The following is a 20,612-nucleotide window of genomic DNA, read 5'->3' as shown; positions in this document are numbered from 1 at the left end:
TTGGGAGTGATTCTCTTTAATAGTTTCACTGATGCCCTGGATGATGCAGCAGAGCGTAGTCCAAACACAATCGCTGGTACTACAAAACATGAGGAGTAGTTGATAGAGCAGATGGTTGTGCTGCCCTTTAGAGTGGCTTCAACAGGCTGGTGCAGAGGAGCTCCATGAAGTACAACAGATTGAAATGTCAAATCCTGCATCCCATAAGGACTAACTCCGAACACCAGTAGCACAGGCTGGGGGCTACCAGCTGCAAAGTGCTCTTGAAGCAAGAGCACTCCTGGACTGTTTTAGGATGAGAGTTGATGGGGTGTTGATCCTCCCCATCTGTTCCACTCTGGAGAGATGCATCAGGAATTGCTATGTCCAGTGCTGCCCACCCCTGTACGAGAGAGGCATGGACATACTGGAGCAAGTTCAACAAAGACCTGAAGCTGAGCTTTGGGCTGAAAGAACATGAAGAGGATTAAGGAACTGGAGCTTCTCTCATGAGGAGATGCCCAGAGAGATGAGTCTCTTCAGCCTAGAGAGGAGAAGGCTCAAGGGGGTAATATGTAAATACCTGATAGGAGGGAGAAAAGAAGATAAAGCCAGACCCTGCTCAGTAGTATCCAGTGGAAGAAAAATAAGCAGTTGTTTAAATAAACAGTTTTTGTTGCAAAGGCTTTAAAATAAATGCAAGAAATACCATTTAAATGAGGGGGGAAAAAAAAGCTGAACAACCTACTCTGTCTGACCCTGCTTTGAATAGGAGATTGAGCTAGATGATAACTCCAGAGATCCCTGTCAACCTCAGCTATTCTGTGCTTCTGCAGACATTGCATAGGCTCATAGAACCATAAATGGGTTGGAAGGGACCTTTAAGATCATCCAGTTCCAAAACCGCTGCTTTAGGCAGGGACACCTCCCACTAGACCAGGTTGCTCAAAGCCTCATCCAGCCTGGCCTTGAATGCTTCCAGGGAGGGGGCATTAGCAACCTCACTGGGCAACCTGTGCCACTGTCTCACCACCCTCACAGTAAAGAATTTCTTCCTAATATCTAGTAAATCTACTCTCTTCCAGTGTAAAGCCATTATCTCTTGTCCTGTCACTGCCTGCCTTTATAAATCCCTCCCCAGCTTTTCTCTAGGCTCCTTGCAGGTACTGGAAAGCTGCTATAAGGTCTCCTTGGATCCTTTTCTTCTCCAGGCTAAAGAGCCCCAGCTCTCTTAGCCTGTCCTTGTAGGGGAGGTTTCTCTGGCCCTATGATAATCTTTGTGGCCCTCCTCCGGACTTGCTCCAACAGCTCCTTGTCCTTCTTGTGTTGGAGGCTACAGAACTGGATGCAATACTCCAGGTGGGGTCTCACCAGAGCAGAGTAGAGGGGCAGAATCATCTCCCTCAACCTCCTGATCAAAGACATCTAGAACTTAGTTATTTTTCAGTAAATTTAGGTATAATTTTGACTTGACCACATATGTGGTAGCACAGTAGAATCTGAATACTGCAGATTTAACCTGTATTCCTGGTATTCCTTGCCATGACTGTTTTAGATGAGTAGCAAAGCCTGAAATAGAGCTGAAGCTGTTTTAAAGTATAAATGCTAGCATTCCAAGACATTAGTCCTGAGCTGGAAGACATAATGGATGAAAATAACTCGGCAAACATATTATTCAAAGGAATTTTGAGATCATTTCCTTCACTTAGTGCTTTGCATCCCAAGTAGCAGATATTACAGATAAAGCTTAGGGATATTTCTAGTGTGTCCTCCATGGTGAGAAAGGCAGCAAAGTAAGAGTTCCTACAGAATTGGAGAAGAACCGTTCCAGCTTCTTTTAAAAGACACCAAACTTGAGCTATTATATCCCTGATGTTTCTATCAAACAGATTTTGTTCTCAGCCATTCTGTGTTTTGCTTTCTGAGTTATCAGTAGAATGCTATTGTCCACCCTCAATAAATAATAAATATATTTTAAGTGCCATATCATAAAATCATTTTAGAAACTGTCAAGGGAAAAAAAGAAAGGAGGAAAGTAAGAAGTTTTTGCTTCCCTGCTGTATTTATTTTTTTCTTTTGAGCAGTGTGTTGGATTATTTTTTCCCTAAGTTTTACAGACGGACTTGAAAAATACACAGAGACCATATGTTCAAATAGGCATTCAAATATTTATTTGAACATATGTAGATTTAGCATTATTCCAAGGTAATTTTTCTGTTCCACCTCATGGCTGTTGTGCATGTTGGATTTTTTTTCTTGTTCTTTAACACTGTTTAACAAAGAGAAACAAACCCTAAGTGACTCGTATAGAAGCCTCGTGAAAAAAAAGGATGTCTCCTTGCTCTAAAGTAGCAGTAGCAGGGCTTGACAGTTGACAACAGGATGGGAACTGAGCTTAGACATCAGAATATATAGAGATATTTTTGTTGTTGTTGTTTAGTTTCTCTTATGTGTGCATTCATCTATAATTCTTTTTCATCCCTTTGAGTTTCATCTGCTTTCTGTCTTTCAGCAAGTTCCCAATGCTCATAAGGACTGGGTGTGTGCTCTAGGCCTGCTGCCTGGTGCTCCAGTTCTTCTCAGTGGCTGCAGAGGAGGAACCCTCAAGCTCTGGAGTGTGGACACCTTTGCACCAATTGGGGAGATGAAGGGACATGACAGTCCTATAAATGCAATCTGCACCAACTCCAGCCAGATTTTTACAGCATCAGAGTGAGTTTTTCTTATCCATAAACCTTCTTTTGTAGTTCCTGTTATAGTTTTGCCCACACAAATACGTTTGGGTCTTCAGTTGTTTTAGTCACTAGCAGACATGGAGAGGCCTGGTCCGTGCCTCTAAGTGCCAGTAACGTGCAGCAGAGGTCTCTGAAGTGGGGTCTGTACACTGCAGGGTATGCAAAAAATCCATTGAGGTGGAAGAAGAAAATGTTGGAACTTTGATAGTACATGTGTATAACTGATAAATGAATAACAATAAATATATTGGTAGTCCATGCTCAGTAATATTTTTGTGATGGGATGAATGAGTAAAACAGTTCAGAGACCTCTGATGTGCAGGATGACAGAGGGAGAATTAGACAATACTGAGTATTTTGCCAGCTTGCACATCTGCAGTTAGGCTGTTTACTGCTAGAATCATAGAATCATAGGGGTTGGAAGGGGACCTCAAGAGATCATTGAGTCCAACCCCCAAGGATCAGCTCCTGACCTGTAAGAATGTTTCTAAATGCCATGTTAAGTGCTGGCGTAGAGCAGAAGCTTTGCAAGTTACCCTTCTGTCCTTCAAACACCTTGATTTGGATATCTGCTTCCTCAGTAAAAGTGGGCATATTGAATAATGAATTCTGAAGAAAGTAAAGTGCAGGGAACTGCACTTAGAGGTGCAGGCTTTGCACAGGAGCTGTGAATGCTGCCATCTTATGTTCTGGTGCTAAGCATAGTTGGAGTTAGCAAAGATTATGTCCTTATGCTTGTCTAAAGATATTAGTATGTTTAGGTCACACAAATGAAATTTTATTTCTAGAAGAAATTTCCATCCTTTTGGGACTTGTAATACTGTGTATTAGTCCGGAACTTGGGGTGTTCATCCAGAAAAACTCTATGCTGTGTCTTGTCTGGTCTGGTCTGACTGCTGCATACTGATGTGTTTCTTTGTTGTGGGTCTTTTTTTTGGGGGGGGGGGGTGGGTGGGTGGGAAGGAAGGAAATAAGAAATACGGGATTTGCCTTTTGGGGCAGTCTTCTCAATAGTGAACACATCTGAGTGCTTATGCTTTGTAGTGTTTGCTTTGCTTTCACAGGATATATTGCTAGTTAAGGAGACAAATTCCTTAGTTCTCCAACAATGCCTTTCTGAGTAAGGCACCTGAATCTCTTTTACAAAACCTTTCTCCTCCTGTCTCACTCCCTCCCCAACTTAATCACCTAACTAGAATGCTGGTTTGGTCTTTTGTTTTCTAGTGACCGAACTGTGAGGATCTGGAAAGCTCGAAATGTGATAGATGGACAGATCTCCGATGCAGGAGATGGAAGTGAAGACCTGGCCAGTAACTGAGAAGATGGGCATAAATAAATATATTGATGAAGTTGAAGTGCACTCTATGCAGTTTGCTGCACACGTATTAAGTAAATGCTGGTGACTGGAATGAGCTGAAAAACGAGTGAACTCTTCTATTAGACCTGCTGTCCTTAAAGTATGTACTGTATGTAGGGGAAAAAAAAACAAGGGTAGCATTCTTGTATCTCAGTGATCATGTACGTATGTCTATATATAATGGCTGAATTTACGTGCACTTGTGTAACTCTTGCAGTTTAAGTTAACTGGAAGTCAGTCTTCTCTAATGACCACCTCAAAATTATAACCAGGAATACATAAAAAAAGTGCTCTGCTGTATTTCACTCACAAGTATGATCAGCTGTGTCACATTTTAGGGTAGCAGGGGACTGGTGATGTCCTATTAATAAGCCTTTGGTTATGACAGACGTTTCAAGATTTTAAAGGTCACTTACTCCATCGTTAGGGAAGTGAAGTGAATAAAAGATGGGAGGAAGCTGTTAGGGCAGATCGTTCTGGTATGACTGTGTCCTGCTAACAGCAAACACTGTATGATTTGTGTTAACGTTAGCGTGTAATCCTTGTTGACCAAAGCTGTGCAGCTGTGTGTACTCTGTGCTCAGGACTAGAACTAAAATGCTCATAATTTGGTATGTTTTATTAGTGTTTTGCCTCTAATCTGTAATGACTAGATGTTCTAATGTCATCACAGAAGTATACCTTAACCTGTTTTTCTTATGGATTCATTTCTATCATCTCACACTTCTTTTTTTTTTTTTTTTTTTTTTTAAGCAAAATATCTTTCCTTTTTACCTAATTTTATATGCTGCTAAATGTATTTTAAATACACTGTTTTGCAAACCTTGGCAGTTACTTTGAGAACTGAACCACGTGTGTTGGAAAAGCTATGTAAATAGATGGTTGTACAAAGAAAATATCTTATCATGTGCCTGTATGACTTTTAAAGTTCTTAGAATGTGGATATTGAGGGAGGATGTATAATTTAGCCAACTGCTCTGAATATTGATTTGTAAATTCTGCAAATTTTAAAAATTATGTAGATTCAGATACAGTGTTTGGATGTTGAGGTTTTTTGTTGTTGATTGGTTGGTTTTGTTTTGTTTTTCCCCAGAAAAATATAAGTCTGTAAATTATAGCTTGTGTAGGTAATACTTAAATAAAGATGTGAATGTGAACTATTTCTTTGCCTTTTTCTTCGTAGTTCCTTGTAAACAATTCAGTTCACTTGCAAAGGCCCCACGTGTCAAAATATTCTGTGTTACATAATGCAGTAGAATACCTTGCTGGGTAATACAGCCCGTGGGTTGCCATCTCAGTCCTTTCTTCTAGTTAGCTATTATTTCTGTTTCAGTGGTACTTAGGAACCCTGGCAAGATTCCCTTGTACCAAGTTCAGTGCAGGCTTCAAATGGAGCAGATGTGTCCTGTTCTCAAGAGATCATTTCTTCCCTTATTACATAGCGTCAACCAAAGAAGAGCTCTGAAGCTTGTTACTCATCTTTGAGAAGTTATTTCCTTCTCAGCTCAACTTGTAAGCAGTTGAAACTCCATGCTGCTTTGGATTTGAGTCTAGCTTAGCCCAAATTTTGGCAGAAGTAATGATATGTACTGTTAAGCCATGTGCAGGGTAGGAGTTAAAATACACACAGTTTGGTGTTGCAGCTCTTCTCATCCTTTTGAGGAATTTAAAGGGTGTCTGTGCACATGTGTGAATTTGGGCCAATATCACTACCTGAGTGAATGGAGAGTGGATTTATGTGAAAGAGACTGTGCCTGGTGCCAGGTACCCCCTTCTCCCTGTCTCGGGCATTGGGGCCTGCTTGGGCCTGCCAGTGATTCACAGAATTGTAGGGGTTGGAAGGGACCTCCAGTGATCACTGAGTCCAACCCCCTGCCCAAGCAGCTCCCTAGCCCAGGTTGCACAGGTAGGCGTCCAGGCGGCTCTGGGACGTCTCCAGAGAAGGAGACTCCACCACCTCTCTGTGCAGCTGTGCCACTGCTCCGTCACTGCACTGGGAAGGAGTTCCCACACACATTTGTGCAGAACTTCCTACGCTTCAGTTTGTGGCCATTTCCCTTCGTCCTATCACCACACACTGCTGAGAACAGTCCAGCCTCATCCCTTTGCCTCCCACTCCTTAGATACTTATAGACGTGGATCAGATCTCCTCTGAGTCTTTTTTCAAGGCTGAACAGGCCCAGATCTCTCAGCCTTTCCTCATAAGAGAGGTGTTCCACGTCCTTTATCATCTATGTAGCCCTCTACTGGACTTTTTCGAGGGGATCCCTGTCTTTTTTGTATTGAGGAGGCCAGAGCTGGACACAGTACTCCAGGTGAGGCCTCAAAGCAGAGTAGATGTGATGAGTGATGCCAACAGCTTGGTGGCCCATGGCTTTGGAGCTAACCACTATGGGCTGTCATCTGGGAATCTTTTATAATATATGAATGTAAGATTCAGAGAATGTCTTGGGTTGGAAGGAACCTTGAATCCCATCCAGTCCCAACTCTGTGTCACATGCTGGTTGCCTCCCAGCAGATCAGGTTGCCCATGGCTCTTGAGTCCCTCCAGGGGTGGGGCATTCACAGCTTCTCTGGGCAACCTCAGACCTCCACAGGGCTGCTGTTTTCCAAATTTGTAATTTATTATGAATTTTGTGGTTTTCAACTGTTTAAAGTCCTCACAAACCTGGGAAATTGCTGCTTGCTGTCAGGCTGTTCTGCCTTAATGGACCATATGGTGAGGATCTGTTGTTTTCAACAGTATGAGTTGCAGATGCTTCTCGCTGGTAATGCTTGAAAACAGGCACTTGGTTTTATGAAGCTATCTTGTGTTGGCACCAATATAATGTGTGTATAGGAAGTTCTTTTTTCCTCTATGAAGACATCACATTAGAGTGAATCTTACTGTACAACACAGGCTTTCTCTGGAAGTTCGTGCTATCAAATAGTTACAGGAAAACTGTCATTTGTTACGGTCACTGTCCTGGTCTTGTTTTCATGGATATTTCTTCAACTGTTTGTTTTCCTCCAAATGTTTTATTTTGAGTATGAAGTTAGGCATTTCACAAAAAATAAATCTGAAAAGGTAAACATGGGGCTCTGGAAAGGTTTCTTTAAGGACAGAGGAGAGTCTCTGGGAAATAATTTTTGAGAACTCTTGGGAAAATAATCAAATTTGGAATTGAGAAGTTTATCAAGGTTTGTGGACAAATTTGTCACCAACCATATCTTATCTGTTTCTTAATGATGACAAGGCCACAGTAACCTGAGTTTCTTGGGTTAGATTTGAGAAAATATTGACAATGTCTCATTAATAATCTGAACAAGATAGCTGAGGTGTGTGTTGCATCTCTACCTGCTATTAAAGGCTGCAGGCTGTGACCAGGTGTCAGCATTCGGCCATGGAGAGGGTCAGGGGGCTCTGGCTCTTGGCCACCGTGCTGGCAGGTAGGTGCCTGGGACTTCTGTCATGGGACTTCAAAGCAAGATCTAAACTTGGTAATGATAGAAAAGTTGTTGGAGTGGAAGCTCTTCTTTTCATGTGGAAAAGTAGAGGAGGGCTGTAGGTTGAAGTCCACCTGAGGTGACTCTATGGGAAGGCAACAGTGATGGCTAGTTTTATAAATGTACCCCAATCCGGTGATGCTCTTGGGCACCAGAGCAGATGGACTGAAGTCATTCAGCAGCCAAAAGGTAATGCTACCTTGGATAATTTGCCTCCTGTGATTTTTTTGCCCACGTATACTGGCAGTGAATTCAGTTTAGAGTCAATAAAGGGAGATCAGAGCTGATTCTCAGTGTTGAGAGAGAAGGGCATAGGAGAGCAGCCAATGTGAAGGTGAACCCAAAATCCAAATCCTTGAACTTGTGAATGAGAAGGAATGTGGTGATATTTGAACTCCTTGCTTATGCCTTGCTGCAGCACCCTCGAATGATTTCACAGAATTGAAGTCAGGCTTTTTAAAAACAAACAGTGTTGCTTTTTCATTTCTAGTTTTCAAGCTCCCTCTCTTTAGTTTCTGTTCCCATGGAAATTATCAGGGAAAAGGAGTACGTAGCCTTAGCTATTGCTGAGTTTTAACTGCTCCTTGGCATTTCATTTCAACACATGCTTACAAACATCTGAAGTTAGTACAGGGGAAAAATGATGCAAAAGCTTTAAAATAAAAATAAGAGAAGAAGTAAAAAAGAGAGAGAGAAGAAAGAGGAGGAATTTGTACCTTTCCCCTTGCCATTATGCCACATGGATGGCAGGAATTTGGGGAGCAAGGAGTGAAGGAGGCTGCAGCCTGGTTCAGCTGCTCAGACCTGAGTGCTTTATCAAGATTTCCAGGAAAGCTTCAGTTTCATGCAGAAGGAGGGATTTCTTGACTACTGCAGAAGCAAGTTTTTTTCCATCCAACTTTCCTTTTTGCTTACAATATCCTTAAGAAGTGTTTAGAAGGCATTTAATGACAGAAATAAGTTGATAAGAGACTCCCATGAGATGTTAATAATCTTCACTGGTGTGTTCAGTTGTGTTACAGAAGTAACAAAAAGAGCAATGCTGCATTTTACTTCTTTTGGGGAAAAAAAATAGCAAAATGTCATGGCTTTCCTCTATTCTGTGCTCCGTCTGCCCCGGTGTTAACTGGCACCTGTGGGCCAGTTCAACACTTTTGCTTCATGTGCACCTCTATACTAGACACTATTCTGTCAGACTTCCCCTCTGCTGCCATCTGTCACACAGCAACAACATCTAAGGGGATACTGGTGGGAAGTGTATTTTTCAGTATATATAATAATTGCTTGTCCGCATTTTCTTGTGAACTTATTTGTATGGGAAAACTTCAGACTTTGTCAGCAATCACATTTTAAACTGCCAGGTACACACTAGTCCATGTAAAAAACATCTGAAGACTGTCATTTTATGGAAAAGGATAATTATTTCTCAAGTAGCTTTAATCCCTGAGTTTTCATAGAATCATCAAGGTTGGAAAAGACCACTAACGTCACCTAATCCAACCGTCAACCCATCACCACCAATACTGCTCAATGACCACCTCCCTCAGTGCCACATCTCCATGTTTCTTGAACACCTCCAAGGACAGTGACTCCACCACCTTCCTGGGCAGCCTGTTCTGTGGCTCTGTGTGTGTTGTTCTGCTCTCCCTAACTACTTCTTCCCTCTTAGCCTTAGGCCACAGCCATGGCTCCAGTACAGAGCAGTGCACGATGCCAGCAGCGAGACGGGTGAACTGCCACCCCCAGCCCGGTGCGACCCAGCAGAGCTGCGAGGCACGTGGCTGCACCTGGTGTGCCACTGATGTCCCCAATGCTCCCTGGTGCTTCTTCCCAGAGGACAGTGCGTATGGCTACTCACTGGCCAGAAGTGTGGAGAAGACGGCAAAAGGCTTGAGGTAAGCTGGGAGCAAGCTGTCGTGTCTGAGCCTGGTGAAGGTGAGGATGGTGAGTGTGTTTCTGTAAGCCACGTGCAGTTGGGAGATCCTGCTCACACCACAGGTGCAGAGAAACCACATATTTCATAAAATTATAGCATTATGGAATCATTACGGCTGGAAAAGACCACTAAGATTATTCAGTCCAACCATCAGCCCAACACCACTGTGCCCACTGAGCACAGTCCCTCACTACCACATCCACACTGTTCTTGAACACCTCCATGGACAGTGACCCCACCATCTCCCGTGGCAGCCTGTGCCAGTGCCTCACCACTCCTCCTGAGAAGAAATTGTTCCTAACGTCCAATGTGAACTTGAGGCCATTCACTCTTGTCTGTTAATGGCAAGAAGAGCCAAGCCAACAACATAAGATGTTGTCATCTGATTTTTAGCCTTAAATTCTCAGTAAAATAAAGGCTACTGCATGCTGCTGAATTCCTCCATTGGGGAAAAAAGACAATAATCAGAGATAGAGAAAAGTGTTAGTGCCAGGCTGGGATAAGGAGATGCTTTCAAACTAAAATAAGGGAAACTTAGGTTAGATTTTAGGAGGAAATTCTTTACTCAGAGGGCAGTGAGGCCCTGGCACAGCTGCCCAGAGAAGCTGTGGTGTCCCACCCCTGGAGGTGCCCTAGGCTGGGTTGAATGGGGCCCTGTGCAGCCTGAGCTGGTGGGGGCAGCCATCCCATGGCAGGGGTTGGGGCTGGTGGGCTTGAAGATCCATTCTAACCCAATCTATTTCATGGTTCTGTGATTCCATGATGCATCACTGCTGATCACCGTGCTGGGAGCTCAGGCTTCTGCTGCAGACAGTGGGCCATGGCTGCTACCTCCACCAGGAGGAGGTTGACTTTAGCAAATGGGAGATTAACCTCGGATTTTCTCTCTCTACAAATCAGTGATGAATGTATTAATTTCAAGAACTGATGTAGAAGCGCTGAGTTGATTCCTGTGCTAGCAGTGGGACTGAGGCCGGTTTCTGTCACAGGGTGACGCTGGACAAGCGCAGCACGTTGTCACTGTTCGGCAATGACATCTCTCCCATCGTCATGGATGTGGAGTTCCAGACAAAGGACAGGCTCAGATTTAAGGTGAGTATTTTGGCAGAGGACTTCATTAAGGCCAACCCAACACCAGCTAACCTCTGGCCTCACTGCCCAGGTGTATGACCCCAGCCGGGAGCGCTTCGAGGTGCCCCTCAGCATCGATGCCCCAGGGGTGGCTGCCGAGGATGCCAACTATGATGTGGAGTTCTCATCTGAATCCTCACACTTCCGAGTGAAGAGGAAGAGCACCGGCACAGTGCTGTGAGTACAGGTGCTGCCAGCACCAGGCTCCAGAGGAGGTAGGAGTGATGAGGCAGAGCTGTTTGTTTCCTCAGGCTTTATTGTGTGACGCTGCCTCAAGCACAAACCAGCATCAATCCAGATGCACGCCCTAATTATTAGTATAATCAATATTAGTAGGGTATCTGTCTGTCTAATGGTTGATTAGCCACAGGCACACAGGAATAATTATCTATTAAGCCAAATAAGCTTTAAGACTGCTAGTTTCTGGGCGCGTGGCTTCGGGCATTGCCATTCTGAAGTTGTGGAAGCACTGAAGCACTGTTCTCTGAAGTTCAGGGTGCTGTAATGCACCGGAAGGTGAACTCCATCTTGTATGCCACTCTGCCAGCTGGAGGTCTGAGAAACTGAAGCTCAGGTCCTCAGGAGCCCTCAGGCTCCAGATCCCACTGGTTCCAGTGGAAGCAGGGAATGGTGCAGGTGGGTCTGACCTGTTGCTCTATGAGAGCATCAGTGCTACAGACTACTGTGGATCACCTCTGCATCACTTAGGTGGGCAGAGCAGAGGCACAGGGCATCATAATGTGGGCAGATCAGGACCTTGTGAGTGAGAAGCAAATTGTGCTCTGCCTGTAGGTATGGCTGTATTATCAATTTAGGTCAGATCAGCAGTGCATTTTGAGGTGAAGCTCCTGATTACACCTACCCTTTGTGCTATTGGTCCTTGGCACCAGCTCTGCCAGTGCTGGAGCAGATGAAGCCTTTGCAAAGCACATTCCCAAGGAGGTCCTTGAGATCCAATTGGAATTCCACATGTGAACAAAGCAGGTCAGACTGTTAGTTTGTTTTTATTTTTTATAGAAGCTCTTTGTTAAACTGATTCCAAAGGCAAGCATTATCTGTGCACCGAATGTAGGGATGGCTTAACGTGTGATGTGATGCAGTCTCTAGAATGGCTTGTGACTGCAGATGGAACCACTGTGCTGGGTTTTAATTAGCTGTCTGTCCTTTTAACTGCAGCCTAATGCCGTCTCTTTTTGGGCATCACAGCCAATGCTGTAAAGTTTTTCTTTTGCAGGCTATTGTAAAGGAATCTATTATGCATTGCCTGATAACAAAAATAATTTAATTCCTCGTTAGATTTAACAGCTTTGTGAAAGTGGTGGGCTTAAGCTAAAGACCCAATTTTCTTCTCTTTGTAAGGAGAGATTTTGGCAGAGGCTCATTAATTAGAACGGTGAAGGGAGAGGTGCCTGCACAACACTAGGGCTGGTGGGGAGCTCAGTTCTCACGGTGACCCCAGGCCCCAGGGTTAGCTTCTGAGTGGTGCTGCTAAGAAAAGTTCCTCGTCAGCACAGAGATGGAGGAAGAAAGGGAAATTCTGTACTTCTGGAGGCTTTTGTTTCACCCAAATGTCATTGATGGTGGCTATAGGCTGAAGGGTCACTCCTAGCAAGGGTGCTGAGATGCTGGGTGTGGGCAGAGAAGAGCAGTGAGGCTGGTGAAGGGACTGAACCCCGTGAGTTATGAGCAGTGATGGAAGGGCTTGAGGCTGTTGAGTCTGGAGGAAAAGAAACTGAAGAAAAACCTCATCGCTCACCACAGCTACCGAACAGAAGGTTGCAATGAGGGGAGCATCGCTCTCTTTTCTCTGGTGACAAGCGATAGGATGCAGGGTAATGATCACAAGTTTCACCAGAAAAGGTTTAGAACTTCTTTGTGGAGAGGGTGGTCAGCTGTTGGTACAGCTGTACAGGGAAATGGCAGAGTTCCCACCTATGGAGGTATTTTAAGAGATATGTGGGCATGGCACTGAGGGATAGTTCAGAGATGGGCCTCATTAGGTCAGGCTGATGACTGGATTTGATGATTTTGAAGGTATTTTTCCATCCTAGATGATTCTGTAATTCTAAGCTGTAGACACAGGAGCTGTAGGATGGCAGGACAGCTGGTGGCAAGTCCCACTCCATCTGCCTGACATAAAAGCCCATCCTAGCTCTGCTACTTATGCTCACAGTGCCTCCTCCTTTGAGGAGCAATTTATCACATCCACAGCATTGCAGTGGAGAGCAGTGGAGACCCAGAGTCTGCAGAGGTCTCTGAATGTGATATACAGGCACTCCTCCCAGCTGTGCACAAGGAGCCCGTGTGATAGCTGAGCCACCTGAGTGCTGGCTTGAGGAGGGCAGGATAAACCCAGTGCTCTGTAATCATGATAAGAGGGGAGAGGAATGAATTATGTCAGGGAAGAGCCATTAGCAGCTGATTGCAAACCTCACGTGGAGTCTGGATCAGGAATAAAAAGCTAAGTACAGCTACATTTTCAGGTAATCAAGGACAGGCTCTTCTTTGCCTCTACAGGGTGAGGATCAGATGGGGTTGTGAAGGGAAATGACCAGGTGGCACTGGTGGCTCTGGGACAAACAGCTGTTGGTGGGCAGCTCTCATGCTGCCTTCATTTCTCTTCCTGGGCTTTCCTTCCTCTTGCCTCTCTTCTTCTCATTCACTGCTTTCATTTTTCAGTTCCATTATTTTAACCCTGTCTTGCATTCCTGCTGTGCCGTTAGTGGTGAGGGCAGGTCCTCCCTGTGCCAAGAGCAATCAAAAGCTGTGGGAGGGAGAGGTTCTGCTTCTTGCCAGGTTGGATAAGACCTACTCCAGTGCAGGTGGCAGATGTTCTCCATCTTGCTGGGGATGTGACCCAAAACTACAATAAAATGGAGGACTACAAGTCCTAGATCTGAACCATGAGGCACAGGGACTGGGGCTAGGTCTGCTGCCCTGGAGGTGAAGTTCTCAAACTTGTGGGAGAAGTAACCTCTCCTTGCTCCTGCTACCCTAGGAAAACACCTATCTTGGCTAAGTGGCCCAAACTGGTCAATCAGCAGCCAATAAATCAGTTGTCAGCCTTAGATGAGTAAACTCTTGCTTGTGCTATCCTAGCTGATCTTGTCGCTCTGCTGGAAAACTGGGCTGTCATTGGCCAGGGCCCTTTGCAAGTAAAGAACAAGAGAGAAAATGCTGGGCTGTAGTAAGGCAGGTGAGGGAACAGACAGGAGCTTCTGCATTGTTTAGTGGTCTGCATTGTTTAGTGGCATGCTCTACCAGGCTGAATGCTCTTCTTCTTTCCGCTCCTGCCAAGAACAGCAATCACTTGGAGAGGTGGTATGAGGCATGAGTATGGAGACTTAAAGAAAGCTCCGACTGCCTTAAGAACAGAGATTAAAAGGGCAGAAAGTATTTGCTTTAAAGCAGCAAAAAATAACAAAGGCATTCTAATTTTGCAGCGTGTGATTCCTCTGTGGGACTCGTTGCCCCAGGGCTGAGCTGACACGGGAGAGTTAGCAGGATATGCATTGATGCATAATAGAAAAATCATCAGTACAAAAAAAATATTTCTGTCTCCGTGTCTCACAACATAATCTAATTCAATGAAAACAGCCAGAAACTTCCTCTGTAAGCAGATTATTGCAGGGCTATCTCTGAGTGACATCTTATGCTTCTGTGATACCCGGGCATGGGCCATTCCTGGAAGCAGGCTGCAGGAGGATGGAGAATTGATTTGATTCTGCACTTTAATATCTGCTCTTCAAGTGAGGTTTTCCTTCATGATGTCATGTGAATAATGGAGAACAGAGCATTTTTCCTGAGCCATATGAATGCTCCCTTCTCTCTATTAAGAGCAAGGAATATTTTTGATTGCACTTGGGAGGACATGGCACAAATAACAAAAATCCAATCAAGATTCTCCTTCATTTCTAGAAAGGCTACTGCGGAGTTCAGCTGCTTTTTTTTTTTCTTATTGATTGTGGTAGTAGGCATGGATGCCACTTACCGTGACGATATTTTTACATAGGCAAGGCTATTAGAGTGATTTATAATGCTATTGTCTTAAGCTGCAGTTTTGCTGAAAGCAACAGGAGCAAATTGTACATGTCATGGGTAGCTTGGATTTGATCCTGCTTTGCAAGAGCCATTATTTTACTCTTCTAATCATTAAGATTTATGATATGTAGGTGAGAAATATTGCAGGCATATCACTTATTCAAGTGTTTTTTGGAACAAAAATCAAGCATTATATATCCAGCCACTTAACAGAAGATGCCCTAATACCACAGCAATGAATTCAGTAGATCAGAGCTATGTCAGTATATACCCTGCAACTTGTTTTTTGAAATATCACATTTATGGAAGATCTGTTGCTGGCACTGACTTTCTCCTCCTACTCATTAAATCATCTTAAAAGTAAGATAAACATAAATATATATATATTCTTGGCATAGCTTCTGCAGGCCAGTGGGTCTCCCCAGGACACGTAGTTAAGAAGTAGTTGGCTGTTGTGAGACAGTACAAATAGCAAGCAGAAATCTGAGTGCCATGGAAAACTGGGAAAGCCTAGACTCTGTTGCTGCTGCCCGGCAATGTGAGTAGGCCGAGCCAAGCTGAGTGCCTCTGGGCATCTCCTGGACACAGGGCCCATGATCCTCAGTCACAGAGATACTTTCCTGGCTTGATAGCAATAGTATGACTAAGCTCTGCTGGGAGGTTTGGACTCACTTTTCTGATAGACATGAGAATTCTCCACCTGTATTTCCATGCACATATTCACAGCCTTTCACATGGCTGTGATTTCCAAAGGGTCTGGAGGCCAAGGAAAGCAGATGTTAGAGAGGACATTCTCTCCAAGTCAGAGCAGGAGAGTGTTGTTCACGCCTAAAAGCAGCAAGCTCATTTCCCCTTGGGTTCATTGCAAAAAGAAGGAAAAGCCTGGCCCAGCCTAAAATAATTTTGAGCATCATTGTGTTCATGTCTTAATGACTTTACTGTGTATTTACTCCAAGTCTGGAGGTTCTGGAGGTTTTGTAGGACATCCCAGCATGTGCCAGGAGCTGTCCAGCTCAAAGAAACCTGGAACAGTCAAGCCCTTCAATCAGTCAAAGCACCTTTGCATCACTTAAGGCCTGACGATTCCACTTCTGAAAACCTCTGCCTCATAGTCATGCCCCTCTGATGCTGTGGAAACGTTGGTTTCCAGCTCCAGTACAGAGAGGGTAGGGTGCCCTGTGCCCTGCCCCACCACTTCAAACTGTTGTTCTTCACAGCACTTCTACTGTTTGCAAGACTGCTGGAGGAGAATCATGCAGATACCTGCACACACACAGTTTCATTTTATGCTCCCTCTTGTTTCATTCTTTTTGTCTGTTAAACCAGCAATGAGGGGAGGTGGAAGAAACCTAACATTTCCTTTTAGCATCTCCAAGTGCTTGAGGAATGTCAGACATTGTTTTTTCATTTTAACAGTTGTTCTTTGCCAGCAGAATGCCAGCAAACATTGCAAGAAAATAACTTACCAGCCAGCCACAAAGCACTGAGAGCAGAGGCTGAGGACAGAAGGCAGAAGCAGTGCCAGGGGAAAACGTGGCTACACCCTCTTTTAAATGGAGGAGACATAATGATGCCTAGAACAAATGAGAGAGCCATAACCTCTGCTTTTTATGTTGGTTGTTAGTGCTGTGCTTAGTGTGTGGTGTTCTGGTGTGCAAAGGTCGATAAGAGGACCCATGCTGATGGAGAACCATGGCTGAAATGAGGTTGAAGGATGTGACCCAGTTCTGGGATCCCATTCAGACTCTGAGCTCATGGCAGTGCCATGGGGGAATGCATGGCATATGTTAGGGTCTCTCTGTGTCACTGCAAACTTGCTGGGGCAGTTTGTTTACAGGGCTGTGGTTTGCAGCACCTGGTATCTTCCTGCCCAGGAGGGGCTGGCTGAGGGGAAGGAGCACTTCTAATGCTGTGTTAGCACTATGTTTGGCATGGGAAATGTCAGTGCCATAACACTGCCAGAGATGTCCAAAGCCTCATGTTCTCTGAACAGACATCATGAAGAGTGCTTCATGAGTCAGGGCGGACATCTGAGCTCTTCCAAAGCATTTCTGCTCTGGCATCCTTTGCTATGTGGTGCATTCCTTCAGACAGCCATGCAACCTCTCACAGAAAGATCAATTTTCCAGGGGCTGAGCCTGGTTCTTAGGAATATTTTAGATGCATTAGGCTTCCTATGAAAGAGCAGCTTTATTCAGCACTGTATGTGGATAGAGGACATGCTAGAAGGGAGGAAGAGTTGTTGCTGGCAAGCAACTATATCAAGAGTTAAATGCAAATCATTCTTTTTCTTCCTGTCAAAAAGGCCACAGAGATGTTTTACAGAAGGCGCACACCCTTCAGCACAGGTGTGTGACTTAGGGCTCACCTTGAACTGTAGCAATGAATCGTGCCTGCCTTTGGCAAGCAGAGGCAGTGTCCCCAAGACAGTCAGGGGATGGCAGGCAGGGCAGTATGGCCCCCCTGCAGTGTGGTGCACCCTCTGCAACTCTGATTTACTGGTTAATTTGATCAAACATTTAATTTTGTCAAAATCGTTGACAAAAGACCATTAAAAGGAGAGTTATACCCCTTCTACGCTCTGTCGCTTTGGCTCATTTATTTTAATTAGCTGTAAGACATTCATGGTTAAACAAGGCTCGAGAGGGTGCTATCTAAATGTGGTACTCATGGCATACACAGCACCATTAATGAAACACTTCTCCACAGCTTGACTATGCTCTCCCCCATCTAGACTTCTGCTCATTATAGCACTAGAGATAGGAAACAAAATGTAACACCTAATTAAAATGTGAGCCTGTGTCCACAGACAAGTCAATAGAAATAAAGGCACTGGGCTGGCAAGAGAAGCAAGGGAAGATCCATCACAACATAAACATCTCATTTGAGCGAAGTCTGGAGGATGCTGTCACTCTGCTATGCTCTGGGCCTGCATAAAGTCGGGGTAACAAAAGCATCTGCATCTTGATCCAGCAAAGCATTAAGAAGTTAAAACAGATAACAACCAAGTGCGTGCTGTTCTCACTAAGCATACTGAAGCCCACTGTGTAATAACAATTTTTAGCTTGCCCCATTGGTTGTCATAGAAATAGCACAAGCAATGACTTATTTTGGTAATAGGATTATAGATGGTGTCTTCTCATATTTCAGTTCAAAATTATACTGAGGCATTTTATTGCATAGGTAGACAAGATGTCTGCAGCCATTGCGAGATGAATTTGATGTGTGTTAAGTACATTAGAAGCATACATAGGGCTTAACATTTTTCATATTGTTACTCTTCAAAATACAGAAATATTGTAAATAACTGGATGTGTGCTTAAAATGATGAGCAAGCTAACCATGTTTCCTTCCGTTTGTCCCAGGTGGGACAGTCCCCTGGTTGATCTGTTCTTCTCCAACCAGTATCTTCAGATTACCGCAGCTGTGCCATCCACCTCAGTGTATGGGTTTGGAGAGCAGGAGCACGTGTCCTTCAAACACAACATGGACTTTGTGACCTACGGCATGTTCAGCAGGGACCAGGCACCCACGGTAATTCACTTTGGGCAGCACTTTGTCCTCAGCTTGTATCACAACAAAGCAGTGGTGAGGCAGAGCTCTGCTGAGAGAAAGCTTACCCTCCTCTCTCTGCATGATAGCATTGCTGGTGGGAGCTGATGGCAAAGACTGAATGCCAGGTATATTGCAGGTATCATAAGTTTTAATTAAATGACAAAATCGTAAGTTGTTTTGAGGAGAATTTGATGCTTCTCATTCAAGCCTTTCTCATGGTGAAGTACTTTCCAGAAAACAAATGCTTCATGTATCAAAACCTTATGTCAGGAAAACGTTCTATCTTGCTCTCTGATCGATCCCCATTCACTCAAAAAAGTTGGGCTTCAGCAGGATTTATTAAAAGTTTGGCAAAACTGAGGTCAATGGATGATGAATAACTTCACTAGAAGAGCATGTTTTACCCTTGTCTTTTTAGAGGTTTTAGCAGATTATGGAGGTTTTGTTAAGAGAGGGCAGTAAGGAGCGCAGTGTCGAGGCAGAACAGCTCTCGTCCTATTGATTTGTCTTCATGCCAGTTTAGATGAAAAAATCTCCAGCCTTTCAAGACAAGTCTCTAACTATGAATTAATTAAATTCTTTGTTTTTGAATACGTACTTAGCTGACCAAAACTACAAAAAATAAAATAAAATTATACCTAACATGCTGCTTACGTTTCAGCCACTCGCCAACCTCTATGGTGTTCACCCTTTCTATATGTGTGTAGAGGATGACTCCAATGCCCATGGCGTTCTCCTTCTGAACTCCAATGCACAAGGTAGGAAGATATACAGATTCCCTGTACTGATTGCATATAGAAAGGCAGTAAATTAGTAAATACAAAAAAAAAAAGCTGTTTTGGAGATTGTTCTTTCAATGTGGTACAATACAACCGACTGCTGCATAACTGAGATTCCAGTAATTGCTACTAAGTTTTCAAAGAGATTCCATCAGTATGACTGTTAAACAAGGTAAGGCATTTTCAGGGAAAATATATGATTAATTTTTTAAAAAATAGATGCATATACAGGGAAGGGAGAAGATGGAATAAATTTCCTCTGGGACTGGCATAACTGAATCAAATCAATTTAGGTTAGTCCTATATTTTGTCTGCAGCGAGTAGTTTTGTGCGTTGCCATGGCCACCTTACTGTGTTAATCCAATAGTATAATTTCAGAAAAGGGGAATCTTCATTCAGTCTATAAAATCAGCTTCCCCTGGCAGGCAATGACTTCCAATAAGAAGATTAAAATAGCACAGAGGAACCCTAAACACAAGCTTGTGGTTCCTTATGATATAAACGAAACTGAGACAAATGATTCTAGGCAAACTAATCTGTGTGGGTTTCTGTGATTTACAGCTGCATTATGCCAATCAAAAGATGCAGATTGCAGAAAGTCTGGGCAGTTGCTAGTCTATGTACAGGTGCTGCATGCCCACCTGATCATATGGCAGTGTCAGGGAATGACCCCCATGCATCTCTACCTGGGAAGACATTAATACATGGAGACTAGTGTGCCTTGTGCAGATTTAGTTTGTCCTGAGAATGTTTTTCCCTTTCAGATGTTTCTCTGAGTCCAAACCCATCCATAACTTTCCGCACTATTGGAGGGATCCTTGACTTCTATGTCTTCCTTGGGCCAACTCCTGAAAATGTCGTTCAGCAGTACACAGAGGTTAGTGGTGCTTAGGGCACGTGGAGCAGTGCATTGGAACGAGCTGCATCGGTGTTGGGGTATCAGCAGGCAACTCAACCAAAGCTTGGTCCCACTGCTCATACAAAGTGACAGCTGATGTGGTGAGGAAGGACAACTAGCAGAAAAAGTCTGATGAATACGTTAGTATTAGAGGAAGACTAAGGAGAGCCCTGACTGTTAACAAGAAGAAAATAACAGAGGACAGGCTGAAAGGCAGTTTTGCTGAAGCCCTCTCCTGCGCAGCTGTTCTCAGTTACCTGGTACAAAACTTTAAACAAGGGAATAGTGGCAGGCTTGTTGTGGTGAGAATGGTAGTTGTTTCCACTGGGAGTAGAGCACTGGCTTATTAATCTGCAGAAGATGAACATTTAGAGGTAGAGAATTCATTTTTTATTATAAGAGGAGCTGAACACTTGAACAGACCACCCGGGGAGGCTGGGAATGTCCCGTCAGAAGTTGGTAAGAACAAGTTGGCCAAATACTGATCTAGCTTTGCCTCAGAGCCAGATGTTGATCTTGTGGTCCTCTTCAGGTACTCCCCAAAACCTTCCTTTTGTTGGTATAACCTTATTATTACATATACTTCTGCTCCATAATTCTAACTGATCAGTATATTGAAAAGTAGTATAGAAGTACTGATAGCAGAACATTGCTAGGAACTTATGAAAAGCCACAAAAGCCTTCCTATCAGTACCTGGGCTACAGTTTGCATTAC

At 43.9% G+C, this 20,612-nt stretch overlaps 2 protein-coding genes across 9 annotated transcripts in view; both read left to right on the top strand.

The window, feature by feature from the left end:
• KIF21A (kinesin family member 21A) overlaps positions 1 to 5,233 on the top strand; it is an 86,102-nt gene extending 80,869 nt beyond the window's left edge. For all 8 annotated transcript variants that reach the window (XM_065743572.1, XM_065743571.1, XM_065743578.1 and 5 more), the window contains 2 exons: positions 2,492 to 2,691; positions 3,939 to 5,233. In XM_065743572.1, the coding sequence (XP_065599644.1) occupies positions 2,492 to 2,691; positions 3,939 to 4,032 (294 nt within the window). In that variant the 3' untranslated portion in view covers positions 4,033 to 5,233. The remainder of the gene's footprint in view (positions 1 to 2,491; positions 2,692 to 3,938) is intronic.
• Positions 5,234 to 7,454: 2,221 nt separating this feature from the next.
• Positions 7,455 to 20,612, top strand: part of LOC136051488 (sucrase-isomaltase, intestinal-like) — a 50,219-nt gene continuing 37,061 nt past the window's right edge. The window contains exons 1-7 of the mRNA XM_065740928.1: positions 7,455 to 7,500; positions 9,227 to 9,452; positions 10,483 to 10,585; positions 10,656 to 10,801; positions 18,031 to 18,199; positions 18,882 to 18,978; positions 19,764 to 19,876. Of these exons, the coding sequence (XP_065597000.1) occupies positions 7,455 to 7,500; positions 9,227 to 9,452; positions 10,483 to 10,585; positions 10,656 to 10,801; positions 18,031 to 18,199; positions 18,882 to 18,978; positions 19,764 to 19,876 (900 nt within the window). The remainder of the gene's footprint in view (positions 7,501 to 9,226; positions 9,453 to 10,482; positions 10,586 to 10,655; positions 10,802 to 18,030; positions 18,200 to 18,881; positions 18,979 to 19,763; positions 19,877 to 20,612) is intronic.

Source organism: Cyrtonyx montezumae, unplaced genomic scaffold (genome assembly GCF_038088225.1).
Source record: "Cyrtonyx montezumae isolate F1298 unplaced genomic scaffold, pur_monq_1.0 scaffold_3, whole genome shotgun sequence".
Lineage (NCBI taxonomy): Eukaryota > Metazoa > Chordata > Aves > Galliformes > Odontophoridae > Cyrtonyx > Cyrtonyx montezumae.
The sequence above is the reverse complement of the archived record's forward strand: the minus strand, read 5'-3'. Positions and strand labels throughout refer to the sequence as shown.